General features: G+C 41.8%; 1 protein-coding gene across 1 annotated transcript; it reads left to right on the forward strand.

Moving 5' to 3' along the window:
• Window positions 1–627: 627 nt before the first annotated feature.
• GTPBP10 (GTP binding protein 10) lies at window positions 628–19,336 on the forward strand. The gene is made up of 10 exons (XM_077302784.1): window positions 628–804; window positions 4,271–4,464; window positions 4,560–4,651; window positions 5,199–5,343; window positions 7,846–7,919; window positions 9,148–9,200; window positions 12,261–12,368; window positions 14,454–14,531; window positions 16,165–16,288; window positions 18,444–19,336. The coding sequence occupies exons 1-10, from the start codon at window positions 772–774 to the stop codon at window positions 18,644–18,646; spliced, it is 1,104 nt and encodes a 367-aa protein (XP_077158899.1). The 5' UTR covers window positions 628–771; the 3' UTR covers window positions 18,647–19,336.
• Window positions 19,337–19,743: the final 407 nt, after the last annotated feature.

Genomic DNA, 19,743 nt, shown 5'->3' on the forward strand with positions numbered 1-19,743 from the left:
TTGCTCCATATAGACCAAAACTTTAATCAAGAACCCCCCCCTCCCCCCAGTCAATGGTGTCCCGCTTTACCAATGTTAAAATCTGGCCACCTTAAACTTAGTGGCAAATTAGTAAACCACGCCAGAACATCCAAATAATGATAATTCTTTGCTTAAAAAGGGAATCAGCCCTTTGGGTTCCGTTTTGGTTCCCAAAAAAACATCGGAGAAATAAAAAAGGTCAAGGTTGGTGCTTCATGGCAGGCAGTTTCCCAGTGGCGAATGGAAATGATTAGGAGAGGCCAGTTGCTTGGGTCCGTCTTCCCCCCAACCATGGAAGCCTCCCCGCACGTATTCCTGACCCGACACAGCCATTGACTTATATGCATCGTTCTTGTTCTTCGCTCCCTGAGCCTAAGGGGAGGGCGGTGGATAAATGAGAGAGAGAGAGAGAGAGAGAGAGAGAGAGAGAGAGAGAGAGAGAGAGAGAGAAACAGGCAGACAGATGGATAACGAGAGACCAACAGCGCGCAAATCCCGCTCGACATCCCCCAGCAGCGCTGCAAGGGCCGCGATGGGCGTCTTGAAGCGCATTTCTTCTCTGCCCCTCAGCTGCGCGCCTGCAAGGCCGCGCCCCTCCCGACGCTCCCACTTCCGCGCGGGCGGCCTCGTGGCGTCATCAGTCCGCGCGGCTTCCTCCTGCGCTTTCTTGGCACGCGGTTGAACCAACCCACTTCGGCTCCTGCAAGGCCGCGGCCAGCTGCGGGGCCCCCTTTCCCGTCAGGCCTCCCCATGGTGTGGGTCAGCCGAGTGCTTCTCAGGAAGGTTAGTGGGGCCTCCTCGGGCGTTTCTGCGCTCAGGGCAAGGAGCCTGTTGCTCTCGCTCAGCCGCGTCTGCTCAGCGAACACTGAGTCCAGTAGCACCTTTAAGACCAGCAAAGATGGGTTCAAGGCGTGAGCTTTCGAGTGCAAGCACTCGAAAGCTCACGCCTTGAATCCATCTTTGTTGGTCATGCGCAGAGTGCAAGCACTCGAAAGCTCACGCCTTGAATCCATCTTTGTTGGTCATGCGCAGAGTGCAAGCACTCGAAAGCTCACGCCTTGAATCCATCTTTGTTGGTCATGCACAGAGTGCAAGCACTCGAAAGCTCACGCCTTGAATCCATCTTTGTTGGTCATGCGCAGAGTGCAAGCACTCGAAAGCTCACGCCTTGAATCCATCTTTGTTGGTCATGCACAGAGTGCAAGCACTCGAAAGCTCACGCTTTGAACCCATCTTTGTTGGTCTTAAAGGTGCTGTTGGACTCAATGTTTGTTGTGCTGCTTCAGACCAACACGGCTACCCAGTTGAATCTGGCTGCGTCTGCCGTACAGGTTCGACGAAGATCTGGGTCGGCGCCGTGTATGCCACTGCTGGGTCCCGTGAGGGAAGGTGGGATGTCACATAAACCACGCCTTTCTTTCCTTCTTTCCATGCCACTGAGCCTTTTAACAGCTTCATGAAAAGCAGAAAATAGAACTAATTCGGCTTACGGTGAGCTTGCAACTAGAAAACGCTGTACGTGGAGTTGGAAGGGCACCTCCAAGGGCATCTAGTCCAACTGCATGCCCAATGGAAGAACTCGCAACTACCTGTCCATCCACATGCCCCAGAGATACCGCCACCACCAAAAATCTCCAGAATCCAGCCTAGCCTAAAGGAAATTTGCCTACCATTCCACAGTGGTATTCAGCAGTTCCCTAGATATGCAAGAAAGGGCCTTATTGCAATTCCTGTTAAAGCTGTTAAAAGAACAGAATGCAGGAGAGCAAAATGGTGCTAGCCCCAGTGTAATGAGCATGTTTAAAAGGTGTTCTTTATTCATTTAATTTATGTCCACTCTTCTCAGTCTTCTCCATTTTATCCTCTCAAGTCTGTAAAGAATGTTAGGCTGAGAGTGTGTCTGGCCTAAGGTCACACCGCAAGTTTCCAATGGCAGAGTGGGGATTTAAACCCCAATCTCTTGGATTTAATTAAACATTCTGTTACACCACACACTTAGTGAAATAAAGTTGTATTAACCACTCTTAGTACCTGAGGATGCATGTGCAGGATTGTGGGAGGGGAAAGGGAAGCTATACAACCCTCGGGCTCACGATTTTTATGTTTTGATAATGCTCTACTAGCGTCATCTTATATGGAAATTCCAGAAAGACCTGCTGCATTCTGAGCATTCCTTTGAGCATTCAGCAGCTACAGGAAAAACACTGGAGGGAAACATATTTAGAGGTCACTTCTATTATATATATATTTTTCAGATACACTGGTCCATGCATTATGATGTGATATTTTATATCAGGGACATTTAATCTCAAGAACATGTTTAGATAGACAAGGTTCTATTTTGCTTTGCTAGGTGTACATGATTGGTGAGCCAGTTTGGTGTAGTGGTTAGGAGTGTGGACTTCTAATCTGGCATGCTGGGTTCAATTCTGCACTCCCCCACATGCAGCCAGCTGGGTGACCTTGGGCTCACCACAGCACTGATAAAGCTGTTCTGACTGAGCAGTAATATCAGGGCTCTCAGCCTCACCCACCTCACAGGGTGTCTGTTGTGGGGAGAGGAAAGGGAAGGCGACTGTAAGCCGCTTTGAGCCTCCTTCAGGTAGTGACATATAAGAACCAACTCTTCTTCTTCATTGTTTCCAAATTGATATTTGTACTCACTGGAATATTTAAAATATATGTAACATTTTCATTCTTGCCCATTCATTTACGTTTCTTCTAAATGTGTTTGTATTTGGTATGTTGATTATTTTAATATTATATTATGGCATTGGTACCTCGCATAGAGTTCTTATATGGAGCTTCTACTGTTGGTTTGTTACATTTTTAATGATGATAAATAGTTTGGGCTACTTGCAATCCTTTTCTTGTTTGATCTAGGACCCCAGTTTATTGTAATCGGCTTGCTCTTACTACTGTTTTTTATTTTTACTTCTAGGTAACACTGTGCTTCTAGGTTACACTGTGTGTGAACGAGACCTTGGGGTACTTGTGCTAAACCTGAGCAGGCAGTGTGATGCTGCGGTAAAAAAGGCGAATGCCATTTTGGGCTGTATCAACAGGGGCATCACATCAAAATCACAAGATGTCATAGTCCCATTGTATACGGCACTGGTCAGGCCACACTGGAGTACTGTGTGCAGTTCTGGAGGCCTCACTTCAAGAAGGACGTAGATAAAATTGAAAGGGTACAGAGGAGAGCAACGAGGATGATCTTGGGCCAAGGGACCAAGCCCTATGAAGATAGGTTGAGGGACTTGGGAATGTTCAGCCTGAAGAAAAAGAGGTTGAGAGGGGACATGATAGCCCTCTAAGTATTTGAAAGGTTGTCACTTGGAGGAGGGTAGGATGCTGTTTCCGTTGGCTGCAGAGGAAAGGACGCGCAGTAATGGATTTAAACTATAAGTACAACGATATAGGCTAGATATCAGGAAAAAGTTTTTCATAGTCAGTAGTTCAGCAGTGGAATAGGCTGCCTAAGGAGGTGGTGAGCTCCCCCTCACTAGCAGTCTTCAAGCAAAGGTTGGATACACACTTTTCTTGGATGCTTTGGGCTGATCCTGCGTTGAGCAGGGGGTTGGACCAGATGGCCTGTATGGCCCCTTCCAACTCTATTATTTGAGAATTTGTGAATGGTCTTGCATTTTTGAAGCTATGTAGACAGCCTTGAGCAGCAGTCAGGGAAGGTGTATGTTTTATTATTGGTGGTCTGGAGGTCCTTCCAGGGAATTTTTGTTTTGTTTTGTTTATCTTCTACTCAGTAACCCCACTCCTGCTGTTCAGTAACTGCATACAATCTGGACAGCTTTCCACCAATCTTCCCTTCCATCTGCAGATTCCCAATCTGCATCTCATTCTGTTCCTGAAAGTTCCTTGTTTCCTAGGATAAGCATTTCAGAGAGCTGTGTGGAGGCAGGAAAATTCTGTTCCATTGATCCAACCCTTAAGTATAGCATTGCACTGGACGTATTTACTCCCTCATAAATTAATCGTTGCAATTATTAACATGGAGAAGAGTGAAGTACTATACTTTGCAAGAACATTGAAGCAAGGGTGACACTTGCACTCCATCCTGACAGCTAGCACTCTGGGCTGCCTGACAGGGCTCCCAGTGGCCTTTACATCCCTGAGGTGGTCCTTGCAGTAAACAAGCCCACCCTCTACAGATTCCCCACCCAACAGAATGACAGATAATTTCCTAATAAATGTGAAACACCATGTATTAAATGTGATGTTCTTTTGACAGTATGGCAGATTTATGGATGACCTAAGGATCTATGTAAGAGGAGGAGCCGGTGGAATGGGCTACCCTCGATTAGGTGGACAGGGAGGACATGGTGGTGACGTCTGGCTGGTAGCCCACGAAAACCTTACTCTGAGGAGACTGAAAAGTCAATTTCCTAAGAAACGATTTGTGGCAGGAACAGGGGATAACAGCAAGTGAGTACTTTTGGCTGACTGAGGAGGAAATGTGGTTCATCTCTTCCTATTCCAGAAAACAATATCTGTCCTTTTTTCTCTTTCATCCCTGAAAGGATTTTGGCTCTGAAAGGTGCAAAAGGAAAAGATTATGAAGTAAATGTGCCTTGGGGAATATCAGTCGTTGCGAGCGATGGGAAATTGTTAGGTATGGATCTTTTTATATCATTATAATAGACTAAAGCCTTTTTTGTATATCTTTTCTCTCTATACAATGCTGTTGGTTTTTAGGATGAGGTTGTTAACTGATAATTAGGAAAAACCCTGGACCCGGCCATCGTGTCCTGCATCCTGTTTTTTAGAGTGGCCAACCAGATGCTTCCAGGAATTCCACATGCCTTTTCCTACTATTATCCCTCTCCCAACAACTGATACTCAAAGGATTTCTGCTTCTGGACACCGAAGTTTTATCAGTAATCATGGCTAATTGCAAGTTGTATAAGTAATGAACTGTTTATCCTTTATCTACCCAAGGTGTTCAAGGTGAACCATACAAGGTGCTCAAGATGAATCATAAAATAACCATACAATAGATCTTTCTCTAAAACAGCAGAAATAATAGCATTAGCAACTGTTTTAGCAGTTTGGCAGGAAAAAAGCTGCAGCAAAATATCTCTACACTTAAAGGAAATGTTTGCTGAAGATGTTTGTGCAAAATCAATGTCATCTGCAAGTTCTTATGCAACTTTTTTTAGGTGAACTTAACAAACCTGGAGACAGATTATTGGTGGCACGTGGGGGTGTTGGTGGCTCTTTGTTTACGAATTTCCATCCTACCAAAGGTCAAGCGCAAAGCATTCATCTTGATTTGAAACTTATAGCTGATGTTGGCTTGGTTGGGTAAGTTTTTGATCCCAGTTCTGTTAAAGTGATTCTTTGTATACTCTTCCATTCTACTTCAAGAAGACTCAAGTTTGTTCGTTCATTTAGGATATTTCTGTGCCACCTCTTCAGAGCCCTAATGGAGGTGGCTTATAGTTAAAACCACCACAATATTAAACAAACAAAAAAAAGCAGCTATTAAAAACAAAGCATTGGACAAAATCAGTATAAAATCTTAATGTAAAGCAGACGCACACCATAAAAAGGTGGATAAGATTTAAAAAAACCCTAATTAAAAATGTGGGTGCACACTTGGGTAATTTGTCAAGGCACCTAAAAGAAAGTAAAGTTGGTGGCAGGCAAGCGTCAAGGAGCAGTATGTTCCATAGGTAAGGTGTCACCTCAGGAAATGCCCTGTCCCTAGTCACCACCTGCCTCCCTTGTGAAGATGGGGGCACAGAGAAGAGGGCTTCAGAGGCAGCTCTTACCTGGTAGGCTGGATAGTATAGGTGGAGATGATTTTTCAGCTATCTTGGTCCCAAGTTTCCTGGAAACTGATGGGTAACAAGTAACAACCCCTGCCACTAGCCTAGCTGACACAGTTCGGACCAACTGAAGTTTCTGAATCGTTTTCAAAGACATCTCCACATGAAGTGCATTTCAGTAATCTAACTTGCATGTGATCAGAACATAGACCACTGTGGCCAGATCATGCTTTTCAAGGAACTGCTGTAGCTGGTAATCCAGCCAGAGCTGATGAAAGCTACTAGGTACCACAGTGGTGACCTGAGCCTTCCACCCTTAGGCAAAGATACAGTAGAACTGCCAGGCTTCAAACCTGCTCCTTCAGAGCGCAACCTTGTCCGGGATACAGTGTTGTCACAGTCCCCAAGCGACTTTTCCATTGACTAACAGCACTTCATGCTTCTCTGGATCCGGGCCTCAGTTTATTGGGTCTCATCCAACGCATTGCCTTCTCCAAGCACTTATTGCTTAAGGAACGTTTTCCTCACAGCCAGTTCTGCTGACATGAGTGAGCTCTAAATTTTATTCCACAGCTGCAGTGGTCGGAACATGACAAGGCTATGAGAGTCCTGGGTTCAAATATCAGCACAATGAAACATGCCGGGCAAACCTGGGCCAGTTGCACGCAACGCAGCCTGACTTACCTGATATTGTTGCTGTGAGGATCAAATTAGGAAGGGAGAACCATGGACACTTCTGTGAGCTGATAGATAGATTCAGAATCCGTTAAGTTCTTTCCCAATTTTCCCTTTCTGACCAAACCTGTGAATCTGAACCCTGGTTCATACTTTTTGGCACAACAAATCATTTGTACTGAAATGAAAAGACAGATGCTCCCAACAGGGTAATGGAAGCATTTTAGTCTTGTAAATGACTTCTCTTGCTTAATAGCAGATTAAATTTGAGCTCTACCTTTGGGAAGGAAGGAGCAGTTTCAGGTGAGTCATGGAACTCATTTTATTCCTTTAGCTCAATTGTTTAGTCAGGCTCTGAAAGCCTGTGCTTTGATCTCAGTATAAGTTTGTTCTTGCACTTCAGCATGGATGCAAGTGCTTTGTCATTAGACCGTACAGACAAGAAAAAAAAAACATATTGCCTACAGAAGGTTGGGGACAGCAGAGAGCATCAGATTGAGATGCATGGAGAAGGATGCAGCTTGATCTTCAAAGAAAGTCCATTTAGCTCTGATGTAAATAAAATTCTTCCTGAAGAAGCAGAGTAACACTTTTGACATGCTTCTTGTAGGTTGTCCTTACTACAATAATATTTCTGGTCCCCCTCCACAAAGCCTCTTGTTTATTATCAGCTATCAGTGTCTTCATTACATCACATGGAACTAGGCTTTTTATACACTGAAGAAGTTTTTTTGGTGTTTTTTGCTATTCTTGTGACTTACACTCAGCAAGCGTTTGATTAAAACGGAGTAGTTGCTCTTTTTTACACAATATTTTGCTACTTCATCTATGATCCAAGGCTCATGCTCCAAGAGGAGAAAGAGAATATATAATTCCTCTATTCTACCTGGAATTTTTTGGAGAATAGGCGTAGTGAAATTTCATCACTCTCCCATACTGGAGCACATCCCTCCTGAGTTAAGGAGAGAATAAAAGAGAAGCAAATCTATTTTTCGTGTCTCTCTGCTTCCCTTTCCCCTCCCCCAGGCTGAATACATTGGTCTCTTTGTACTAAAGAAATTTCTCTACTTTGTAAATAGGGGAAAGATAAGGAATTGCAGGACAGCATACTCTGGGGATGTTCTGCTTGATCATGTATCAAAAAAATCTCATGCAGAAGGAATGTTTGTGTTTGGTGTTGCAATGGCAGATAGGCCAGTATCACCTTCTTTCTCACACTCCCAGAATTCTCTAGGAACTAATAGAACTGCCTCCTTCCTTTTATTTGAACCTTAATTTTGCTAGATAATGGCTTTTTTTGTTTTACATATAAAATACCAATGAAGCATTACATTGACAATTCCTACTTCTTTTCTTGCAGATTCCCAAATGCAGGAAAGTCGTCTTTGCTAACAAGTATTTCCCATGCTACCCCTCAGATTGCAGAGTATCCCTGTAAGCCAAAGATTGATTTTCATTTATTTGGTTGGCACTCTGATCTCAAAACTCATGGATCTATGCTTGTGTTATACTACTGAAACACTCTGAATACAAGGAATTTTGCCTTCTTCTCTTCCCTGCCGCACAGTCTGCTGGAAAGTGGTGGGGATGAGCATTATGACACTTGTGGCCATAGGAAGTTGACTGTTATGCTGAGCCATTCCTTTTACTGAGTTGCGTGGAATGAGGAGGGGCTGTGGCTCGGTGGGAGAGAATTTGCTTTGCTTACAGAAGGTCCCAGGTTCCGTCCCTGGCATCTCCAGTTAAGAGGATGAATTAGAAAGCAATATGAAGGTCCTCAGCCTGAGATCCTGGAGACCCCTGCCAGCTAAAGCAGACAGTACTGCTGTTTCTAGGGAAGGGATTGTCATGGGCTTTCCAATTACTACCAGTCTATTTAATGTACCCTACTTGGGTGCTGTCATTGGAATGGAACCAACTTTCGAGCTGACAGAGAATTCTGATTAAGCTTCAGTTCCAGTCCCCCCTCCCCCAGCTCCCTACTCCAGTTTTGCCCATGTTTGTTTCTTGATCTACTGGTATTGTTCAATGCTGGTGCAATGGTAATTGTGTGCCAGTATAAATCCATTGTGCTTACTCTACCTCTGTAAAGGATTCAACAGCAGTTTTATTTCTACCCACTAGAGGTAACTGAAGGATGGGACTTCCCTGAAAGACAGAATATGAATATTGCAAACTACAGTTTGCTGTTAAATCACAGCAGAACTGTGGCTTGTGCTTTGAAACCGATCTGCAGTTTTATAGATTTGTAGGGCAAAAACAAACTGAAGGTTACCATTCAGGGTATTTTAGTAAACTATGATTTGTGCTAAACAAGAAGTAAGTCATTGAATTGCAGCGTGTGGAAGGATGAAGGGCTGCTTGAACACAAAGTCCATGCTCAGGCTTTATACTCTGTGTGAACAGATCTTTATAGTGTCATGGCAGGGCCAAAGCACTAGAGGTTGCATCCAAGAAAACAGTAATTCTGTGTTGCTTTGTCCTAGCCTTCTTTACCGCATATATAAGGATGTTTTAACTGTTTATGTTGTAAACCGCCCTGAGACCTATTTGGAGAAGGGCAGTGTAAAAATTAAATAATAATAATAATAATAATAAAGTAGGGCACATCAAAAAAAACATTTTTACAAAACACCTTTCATTTTTTTACTTTTTCCTACAGTCACAACTATAAGTCCTGAACTGGGGACCATTGAATGTGTTGATCACAAACAGGTCAGTTCCAAAACGTGAGGCTGTGTGATGTATAAACTTCCTTTAAGCTGCATGTTGAGATCCCAGGTATTTATAGTGGCCTATGGGCTTTGTGTGTGTTTTTAACCTTAAAGTATTTTTTACAAGTTGTGCACAATATTTTTGTAACCTGTTGTCTAATCTGGACGGACATCCAACCTTTCAGGTATTTTTCCCCTCCTTGTTCTTTATTTATAAAACTGGTACCAGTGTTTTGCATAAGAGCTGTCAGCTCAGTCATCTTCAGCAGTAACTTGTCTCATGCCTAGATTCAAGTGGGTAGACGTGCTGGTCTGAAGCAGCACAACAAAAGAATCCAATAGCACGTTTAAGACCAACTAAGATTTATTCAGGGCGTGAGCTTTCTAGCACATGCACTACCTATTAGCCTTTCCATTCCAATATGCTTTCTTCCAAATAAATAAATACCCAGATTAAAGAAGCAAGCCTAAAGGAGAATTCCACTTTAAATAGAGGCTTTTTTCTTGAGGAGTCAGAAATTGCCCAGCCTAGGGAAAATATATCTGTATTCCGTATTGAGATGCAACTGTTGATCTTCAAACCCGGTAACTTTGTACAACAGTGCATGGTTAAAAGAGTGAATATATTGGGTTCCTTCTTAATTTGCCTTTACCTGTTGATATTTTTGCAACTCTGTTTAATAAAACCATCAGCGCTAATGAAGCACCATTCTGTATGCTCAATATGTAGCCACTGTTCAGTAATGTGAGTGATTTACAGAGGAGTTGATAGTGATTAAGTTGTACGTTATAGGTGGTGAAGTTTACCTTATATGTAAACTGCCCTGAGCCATAAGGGAGGGTGGTCTAAAAATCTAATAAAAATAAATAAATAGGAGAGTAAGGCTCATGGCCCTGAACCTCGGAGGGAACTCCCAAGCAATTTTTCTAGTAGTGACTGTTATTTTAAGAAGGGAAAGTCACCTGGAAGTCTGGTTGCTGTGGACTATGGCAAACCTCCATGGCCGAGTAATTAGAAAGGGTACAGCCTTATGTTAAATGGTGGTCTCAGACCCACTTTGGTGAGCAGGGCCAAGACAAACATACCTAGGTGTTACTGATTTTTTTTTCACCCTAAGAGATAGCAATAATTTTGCCTTGTATATGTGTGTTTTTAAAAGATGTTCATTTGGACAGCGCGTCATCATGATGGATTTACCGTGCAAATCCAATGCAGACTTGCGCTAGTCTAATTGTACTGAAGTCATTAGACTTAGGCAGGGATAACTCTTCAGAGCATTGCGCCGTTAGTATGATAAAACGGAGGATTTTTTACTGGTTCAGATTTTGTCCACTTTCATGCCTTTCTATAAATGACTGGATAGGGTCTTCCTAAAAATAATCTTAAAATTGTTCGTGTTTCATTCAGAAGATTATGTTTCTTAATGTGAGAACCATACTACTGGATTTTGATGAAGGGATCAAGGATCATGCTCATTCAGGAGTATTTCAGACATCTAATTCATTACTTTGATGTGTAAGAAATTCTATAGCTGATGCAGCAAATGTCATTCCTGAGATGAAAGACTTGTGTCAAGAGGTGTCTGATGACCGCAGTGCAACAGCTGAGTTCACAGAGGTGAAATGAGCAAAAAGGGTCATGGGAGATGATGCTTTAATCTTTATCCAAATAGATAGTAAGAATGTAACCTTTTATCCCAGGTCAAGTTTTCCCCAATGATCTGTCTTCAGGATCAGTAAAAAATACTGTTTTTAAAAGACTATTAAGTATCCTTACAAAGCTGTTAACAAAATTATTCTAGCTAACAGTAGTCTAGTTTTGTTTTTACAGTAAGATGAATAAAAATAGAACTAATGAATATCATTTTTCATCCTTATATTCCATGTAAAGTGTAGCCTTGTCAGTAGCTTTCTGCTATCAGGGTTTTGGCCCTGCAAATTACTCCATAATTGCTTCATTCTTCAAAGAACTGAGGAGTGACATACATAGTTTTAGATTCCACTGGCTTTATGAAATCTTTAGAACTGTTTCACTATCATAAACAAGCAGCAAAATGAACCTATTTTGATACAGAAATAATTGTACAATCCAGAGGATCCTGGTGACATGTGACTTCTGGGGGTGTGGCAGGAAGGTGTGGCCTGCTTCCGGGGTTTCTCAAAGCCTGAAGAGCATTTCATGGGTTTCTCAATGGTAAAAAGGCTGAGAAAAGCTGGTTTAAGGGATCAGAAATTAACTACTGGTTCATATTCCACCATCATTCCTTTTTCTTTCCATTTCATGTTTGCTGTGGCATGTGAATTGGCAAACTAGAGTCGCATCTTGTTGTCCAAAACTTGGATTCATATTTCAGAGTGGAGGGCTGCTAACCTTTTTATTTTATTGATTGATTTGATTTTTATACCGCCCTTCCATATGGCTCAGCGCAGTTTGCATATGACCTCACGGGTGGATACATAGGACGACTGTTGTTGTCAAACTGTGGTCAACACATCCTATGCAATTCAGAAAGAAAGCTGTCTAAGGTGGGAATGGAGAGATGAAGTTACGCTGCTTTGGGGGAATGCCTGACCTGAATGGGTTTAGCTTTGAATATGTTATGAGCATTGCCTTTTAGCTACAGCTGTTGTGTTGTAAAAAAAAAAAATTCCCGTTAGAAGATGAAAGAGACTTTTTCCCCTATCAAATAATCTATTAGAAAATTATCAATAATGGTGTTTAGTGAAACTACTTTAAGAAATGTTTCTTTTTCCCCCCGTGTTACTTTTTTTCTCCTTATGTATCAGATAAGATAAAGGGAAGATGAGGCCTATATTTTGTTATCCAGGAAATAAGTGGACATTCTATAGCTGGGATGAGCCTAGCCTTGTATGTGGCTTGTCATTTTGATCTGTTTAAATACCTGTCTTGATTAAGCAAGTTACCTACCTTTCACTTTTGGAATGGGACAGGTTTAATCAAATGCATTTTTTAAAGGGAAGCATAATTTTGATACACTCTTAAAACAAAAGCACATCTATTTTTGGTTAAAATCTAGTGTGGCATTTTCCCCTCTCTTAGATCACAGTTGCTGATCTTCCAGGCTTGATCGAAGGCGCACATGCAAATAAAGGAAGAGGACACAAGTTCTTGAAGCATGTGGAAAGAACAAACCAGCTTCTCTTTGTTGTAAGAATACATGGTTGCTGGGTGACGCTGGGGTTAGCATGGAGAAGCTCCATTTAATTTAATTTGCCCAAAGCAATAACATCAGATAGCTATCATGGGATACTGGATAATTACAACATGCCATGGACTTCTTATCATTACTTTTCTCTCATGTGGTAATTACCCATTTGTCTTAGGCTCAGTTATGTCTATTTTCCTCCTACACTTTTTGTATGCACTGACAGTATTACTGCCAACATTAAGAACAGGCATGTAGCCTTAACTATCATTTCACTCATCTCTTACTTTGAACCTTTCTTTCTGATTTTCTGGTGCTACATCAGTCCCTTCCCCTGTGGCCAAAATGGTTCATGTTTCATTGTTTTGACCATGTCACTGTCCTTTGTAAGTGATTACGTTGGCTTCCTGTCTGCTCTCAGATCTGCTGAAGCCCCTTATTTAGGTATTGCAAGCCATTTTTCTCCCCAGTGGGATCTGGAGTGGTTTATAACGTGATGCTTCCTCCACTATTTCATCCTCACAACAGCCTTCCTGCGAGGTAGCTTAGACTGAGTAAGAGCAATTGGCCAAAAATCATCCATAAAGCTTCCATAGCCGAATGGAGATTCAAATTGGGGGCTCCCCAGTCCCAGTCAGATATTCTGACCAACCACATTAGGATTCCCCAACCTTTTGAAGCCTACGAGCACTTTAGGAATTTAGACACAGTCTTGGGCATGCCACAAAATGGCTGCTGCATCTTACATTCAGTCCTGCAGTGAAAATCCTTTCAGTTGGGTAGCCCTGTTGGTCTGAAGCAATAGAACCAAGTTTGTGTCTAGTGACAAACTGATCAGAACCCTTGCTGGACAAAAGCCCCTCCTGGCACTGCTGCTTTCTAAAAACATATTCCCAGCAAAGGGGATGGCCGTAAACATGGTGCCCAGTGGGAAACCCCTACAAATTGGGGACCCCTGCAGTACACCATGCTAGCTCCCCTTGTCCTTGCCTTATGTGGCTTTGCTGTCCCTCTACGTCAGGGTTTCATGGAACCCTGGGGTTTCTTGATGGCCCTGGAAGGCTTTCCCAAATGGGCGAGAGTTAATTAAATTTTTATATATTTTAAAAATGTGCTAAACGTGATATGACCATAAATGGTCATGTCAACCAGTCCCGTCCCCAACCAGTCCCATCCCCAATGGCCAGTGAGGCATGATCGTGCCACTTCTGAGTTTTCTTGAAGCCTGAAGAACCTTTTAGGGGTTTTTCAACATTCTGTGTACGTCTTTGCTCTTGAGCTTCACTACTCTAGCTTCACCACACTACACTCAGCTGTTTCAAAAGTTCTCGCAACCCTCAAATATTTCTGGCCTTTCTACTTAGCTGCCAGTTTGGACTGGAACTGCTTCCCCAGATACCTGCCAGATGCTACTTCCCAGTCCTCTCTCAGAACCCATCTTTCCCCTTAAATCTTTGGCATGATTCCGTATCCTACTGAAACTGACCATAAGTACATGTGATTAATATGAATGCATATTCTTTCTCTAACTCTCTCCCCTTTTTTCAACTTCTCGGTAGGGTGACCAAATTTTTACTTAGGTTAATTATTTAAGCTTTATATAGCAACTAATTCTGCACAATAAGTCATTATCCTGAGTTCAGTATTTTAACCTGCAGAGTTACCACTTTTCATTAGAAGTGCTGCTCAACATCCTATTTTAGTCAGGTCTTTGGAGGGAATAGTTTGGGATTAAACTGGTTGTGTAGCGAATAAGAGGAAATAGCGTTATTTGAGATATTAATCCAGTAAGAGGTTTTATGAGCAAAAAAAAATCAAACTACATAAAGGATGCCATAGAATGGTGCTATATGGGCAACATTGAACCACAGGAGGTTAAGCAAATGGCTTAGTGGCTTCCATAGCTCAGGAACGCTGCTCAAAATAATAGATTCTCTTATAAAATGTATTTTTTGTGTTTGAAAACATTAATCCTTTCTTTTCCTAGATTTCTTTCAATCCTGTTCTTTATCTTGATAGGTTCTTGCTTAGTAAAGTATGAAATACACATAAGCACTTCTATAAATTGTATATTTTGTTTTTTTCAGGTTGATGTACATGGCTTTCAGCTTTCTTCTAAGGCAACATTCAGAACAGCCTTTGAAACTATAATGCTACTAGCCAAAGTAAGGTTCCTGATGGTAATTTATTTGGGCTACTTCCTGTTCTACTTTTCCCCCCAGTGAAGATCCAAAGCAGCTTATAAAAGAACCAGTACAATTTAAATAAACGATAATACGAACAGAAAAGGTCTTTTCGGTGTGCTCACCTGGGACCCACTGGGGGAGTTTATCAAAACTGCAAGTTATATTTATTTATTTATTTGATTGATTGATTGATTTGTATACCGTTGCTCTTTGCATGGAATTGCGGCGGTTCACAACAATAAAAACATTAAAACACAATAAAACCCATAAAACACCCCTTCCAACAAATGGCGGCAGGTGATAAATACAAACCCTTCTCATTACCCCACATCCCCGTCCCTCCCTGTTCAGCCGAAGGCCAAGTTATTTCCCATTGGGGTGAGGTGCCATGCCCATTGGGTCCCATTGGGGTGAGGTGCCAGATCTTAGAATGCCTGAAAAAGACATGTATATGCATACAGTATACACCAGTAATGTCTGATGTGAAGTAGCAACTTAATTGTTTTGTTTATCTTTCTGGCATACTGTTAGAGAATTGTAAAAGGGCAAGAAGTTCCATGTAGTGAGGGCTCCGAATTACACCAGTATACATTCTACCAGCGCAAGCTCCTTCTCTTTAAAAAAGATCCCCTTCTCTTGTGATCTGACATGCATCTAGTATCTCTTCCATTAAATATTTTTTACTTCTGCATGCACCCAAAGGTTTGTACATATCATATGGCCAGAAACTCTGCTAGTTCTAAGATCCCCATATGAATGGAGTCACCCTCCTGCTGTTCCACCAAGCATGCAGATTACTCAGAAAGGCTTTTTAAATTGGACAGTAGGGCAGTAATGTAATGCTGAGAAAGATGCTTTGGTAAAGGGATCCGGCCTGGACTATACCACTCTGTATAGGACATGCTGTCTGTTTCTGTAGGTATGCAGATAATTTCTACATTGTTTTATGTGTCATGTAAATAGTTTTTCCTGGTTTCAGCTCTGTTAACAAATCTCATTTTCAAATCTCTGCAATCCAAAGCCTACTGCTATGTCCCATTTCTGTTGATTTTAATTCTGTGCTGTAATATCCACCTTGAGTCTCAGAAAGAAAAGCGGATTGGATAATATCAATAATCAATAATAAAAGTATAATGTCATTCAGCTATTGAGGATGGATTCAAGTGGGCAGCAGTGTTGGTCTGAAGTAGCACAACAGAATCAGAGTCCAGTAGCATCTTTAAGACCAACAAACGTTTATTCAAGGTGTGAGCTTTCGACTGCAAGCACTCTTCCTCAGACTATGAACTACCATCATAACATTAGAAATATAAAGCAAAAGTTAATTCTGTTAAATTAGTAAACTATTGAGGATGGTAATAATTGTCCCAGATGCCAGGTACAATATAATTCTAAACTGCTGAAGAGAACGCAGCCTCTTTATGTGGGTTATTGAGCCTCAGTAGATTATTAAATTAAATTGGAAATTAACTGGCAGACATTCACCCGAAACGTGTCCTAAACATTATGGATAGGGTAGTAATTACAGAGATAAATGAAAAAGACTTGCAAAAAGACAAAATGCTTTTGCGGAAAGATACTTACAAGTGCAAATTGAATTTTGTGTTTGAAGGAGCTGGAATTATACAAAGAAGAACTTCGAGATAAACCTACCATTCTTGCTGTCAATAAAATGGATTTGCCAGATGCAGAAAGAAACCTTAATGAGCTTTTGGAACAGTTACAGAATCCTCAAGGTGAGAGAGCTTTTATATGTTTTATTTATATAATATATAATAATAATCAGATAAGATATTCACATGCCTGATATCTAGGCACCTCCTCCAGACACTAGACCTTTGCCCAGCTCGGATGCTCTGGGCCATTTAAACCTAACAGCTGTTTGGTTTAAATGGCTGTGAGCCATATCACTGAATCAGGGGGATACAAAATGGACTGGTGTTATGGCTCATAGCCATTTAAACCTGCTGTTAAGTGGAAATTGCTGCCAGCTAATTAACCTTCCCAGGCAATTCCCCTCCCCTTTTTTCCCCCCAGCTGTTGATTACCAGAACCAAACTCACTGGACCGGCTTGGTTCTGGTGTGGGCCTTTTGGCTTGATTCAGGAGTCACCCCAAACCAGTTTCTTTAGGTTTATTCCCATCTCTAAAAACTAAATATAGGCAGGAGCAAAAAGGGAGACCAATGGGGAATAATTTTGCAGCAGCTCGACTTTACTGCCCACCAGTGCCAGCAGAGCTGCCATTTTAAGAACATAACAAATAGATATGCATCAAATTAATCACCATCTTTGAATCTAGCTCTTACATTAAATATATTAAAGATATTGCCCAGCTGTTCTACTGAGGGAGGTAGCCATGATGATGATGATTTTAAATCTGGATTTTAAATCTTGAAATAAAATCTGGACTAGACTGTGGGCAACACTTCTAATGGAATAGTCCCAGGCTGGCCTGATTTCATCAGATCTCTGAAGTGAAGCAGTGTTTGCCTTGGCTGGTATATGGATGGGGGAGCACGAGGGAATACCATTAGTCAGCCCCCGCGGGCTTCCCCATGAGTCACAAGTCAGCCATGACTTGATAGCAAACATCAACAAAACTAATTAATGAGAAGTGAGGACAGCATGTAGTGTTTAGTGATCGTGGAGAACGGAATTATCTAGGGAAGAAGTCCTAGGTAAAATAAAATTTCAAATAGATGGGCATTGGCTTTTGATTTAGTGTGTAGTTTCCTTTCTAATGTAACTTTGGTGTTAGCCATGTTACATCAGGGCCCATGTAGCATACTACTTAGAGCAGGCCTGCTTTAGGATGCTTTGGGCTGATCCTGCATAGAGCAGTGGGTTGGACTAGATGGCCTGTATGTTCACTTCCAACTCTATGATTCTATAATTCTAACCTTTTTGAGGCTTTGGGGGCACCTTTGTTATTCTGACATTGGTTGGTGGGTGGGTGCACCACAAAATGACTGCCAACCACAAAATCAGGAAGTGAGGTCACACATAGTTCTAATATCTCAGGCAGAACCTCTGTTGCACATAATATGACTTCGGTCATAATGTGAAGATCTCAGTAATGTGGAGGCTACTGCTGCCAAAGCAACTTAAAAAAAAATCAGCACAGCCAGCATGGTGGAGTGGTTAGGAACAGCCAACTATAATCCAGACAACCAGGTTTGATTCCACACTCCTCCCCATGCAGCCAGGTGGGTGACCTTAGGCTGGTCCCAGTCCTCCTTGAGCTGTTCTCACATAGCAAATCTCTTAGAACTCTATTTTATTTATTTATTCATTTGACTTTTATACCGCCCCTCGCTTGGCATTTCTCTCAGCCCCACCTACCTCACAGGGGCGTCTGTTATGGGGAGAGGAAGGGAAAGGTGTTTGTAAGCTGCTTAGGGATAAAATGGGTATAAAAAACCAGCTCTTCTTCAATCTAAAGCCTTGCTTGGCAAAAGCCCCACCTGGCTCCTCCCACATTCATTCAGCCAGCCAGCCAGCCAGCCAGCCAGCCTATATACCGCCCCTCACTGTGACATTTCACTTTCTAAAACACTTGGTAGGAACCAGGAATGGTATCTGCAGGAGCCATGGTGTCCACAGACACCTCTACAGGTTTCTTCTGTACTACGAACCTCATTGGATAGCCTTGACCAAGCAACCAGAGTGGGAGAGAAGCTAAAATGTAGCAGGATAATGGAAAGGGGGAGGGGGAACCAAATATTTGTCAGCATAGTGCTCCAGCTGTGGTTTTAAAAGAATGGTGTGCAGTCCCCAGTTCCAGTGAATCTCTTATATTTTCATCCTCTGTGTTGTGAAATTTCATTTCCAGTGCATTTTACAGCGGCATTGTCCTGGGCATATCATTTATAAACACGTCTCATTTCAGATCATATGCATTCGCTCCCCAAAGAGATGATTCCAGCAGACAGTGTAAGTTTCAAGGAAATCATTCCAATATCTGCACTTACTGGTGAAGGAACTGAAAAACTAGTTACTTGCTTACGAAAAGTGCTGGATGAAGAGGCTGAGAAGAATATCGCACAGTATCACAGGGAACAGCTTAATGCATTGCATCTCTCAGACATTTAGCACAATTAAAAGTGGTTGTCGGATGATTAGGTGATCCATCTTTGCAAATCTCTTAAGGAGTCCTGAATTTACATATCGCCTAGCCCTAATTTGCTGTCTGATGCCACTATCCTTTTTACTGCCTGCTGCTACCCAGGCATTTTTTGTGAAATACAAAATTGCAGAATTAGTTCACTTTGGGTAAGCAAGAGTAATGCAGTATCTGAAGCCACGCAGCAGTCATCAGGAAACTTACAGGATACTTTTGATAAGTTGTAAATAAATGCGTAATTGTATGTAAATATGCTGAAGATCTTTCTGTTTATATGTGCAAAGATTTCCGAAGTGGAATTTTCGGTTTGAGAATATCAGAGTGGACAAATGTCCCCCTGAATTATTTGGGGTAGGAATAATGATAGAGTTATTTAGCATTAACTGTAGGAAGCAGCATGTGGAACATAAAACTGGCAAAACCCTTATCCTGAATGCTGCAAAATGAGCAGCCCAAAAGTGAAGGGATCAGATTATATAAGAACAAGGCCGCAGTTCTAAGAGAAGATTTATGTAAGGACTAGAAATGTATGCACGTTGGTGATATAGCCATATAATGAAAACTTGGCATAGTTAACATTCAAATTTCTTTCAGGTTTTCTACTGCTACGAATAATCTGTGTGTATTGTGTGCTGAAAATAAATTTTGGCTTTTGAAAACTAGACTGAGGCATTTCTTTGGTCCTAAAATGAATGCTGAGGAATAGTTAAAATTGATATGGGAGGAAGGAGGAAAAGGAAAGTAAAAACCATATGGTAGAACTAACTGCAGTTCGTCCAAATAATACTAGCCCGGTTGACCTTCTCTCCCACTCGGTTCAGAGTGTTTCTGTGAAAGTGGCCCGAATTTGTTCCTACGACCACTCAAGCCAAACCTTTGATCTGGAGCAGTAATAACCTGTGCAGCACAACTCTCCCTAGCGTACCTAGAGCACATCTCAGATTGCTTCTGCAATTACTAGTCTTCCATGTCACACTATAATAAAAATGTAGAAGGTATATTGAAACTCAACTACAGCTATGCCTTCTATCAAAGTGACCAGACCAAAGGGGACATATTCATCATT

This window comes from Paroedura picta, chromosome 11 (genome assembly GCF_049243985.1).
Source record: "Paroedura picta isolate Pp20150507F chromosome 11, Ppicta_v3.0, whole genome shotgun sequence".
Taxonomy (NCBI): Eukaryota; Metazoa; Chordata; class Lepidosauria; order Squamata; family Gekkonidae; genus Paroedura; species Paroedura picta.

Coding starts and splice junctions, on each gene's coding strand:
- GTPBP10 (XM_077302784.1), top strand. CDS start 772: ATGGTGTGGGTCAGCCGAGTGCTTCTCAGGAAG. Junction 4,652..5,198: donor GAGCGATGGGAAATTGTTAG/GTATGGATCTTT, acceptor AACTTTTTTTAG/GTGAACTTAACAAACCTGGA. Junction 5,344..7,845: donor GCTGATGTTGGCTTGGTTGG/GTAAGTTTTTGA, acceptor CTTTTCTTGCAG/ATTCCCAAATGCAGGAAAGT.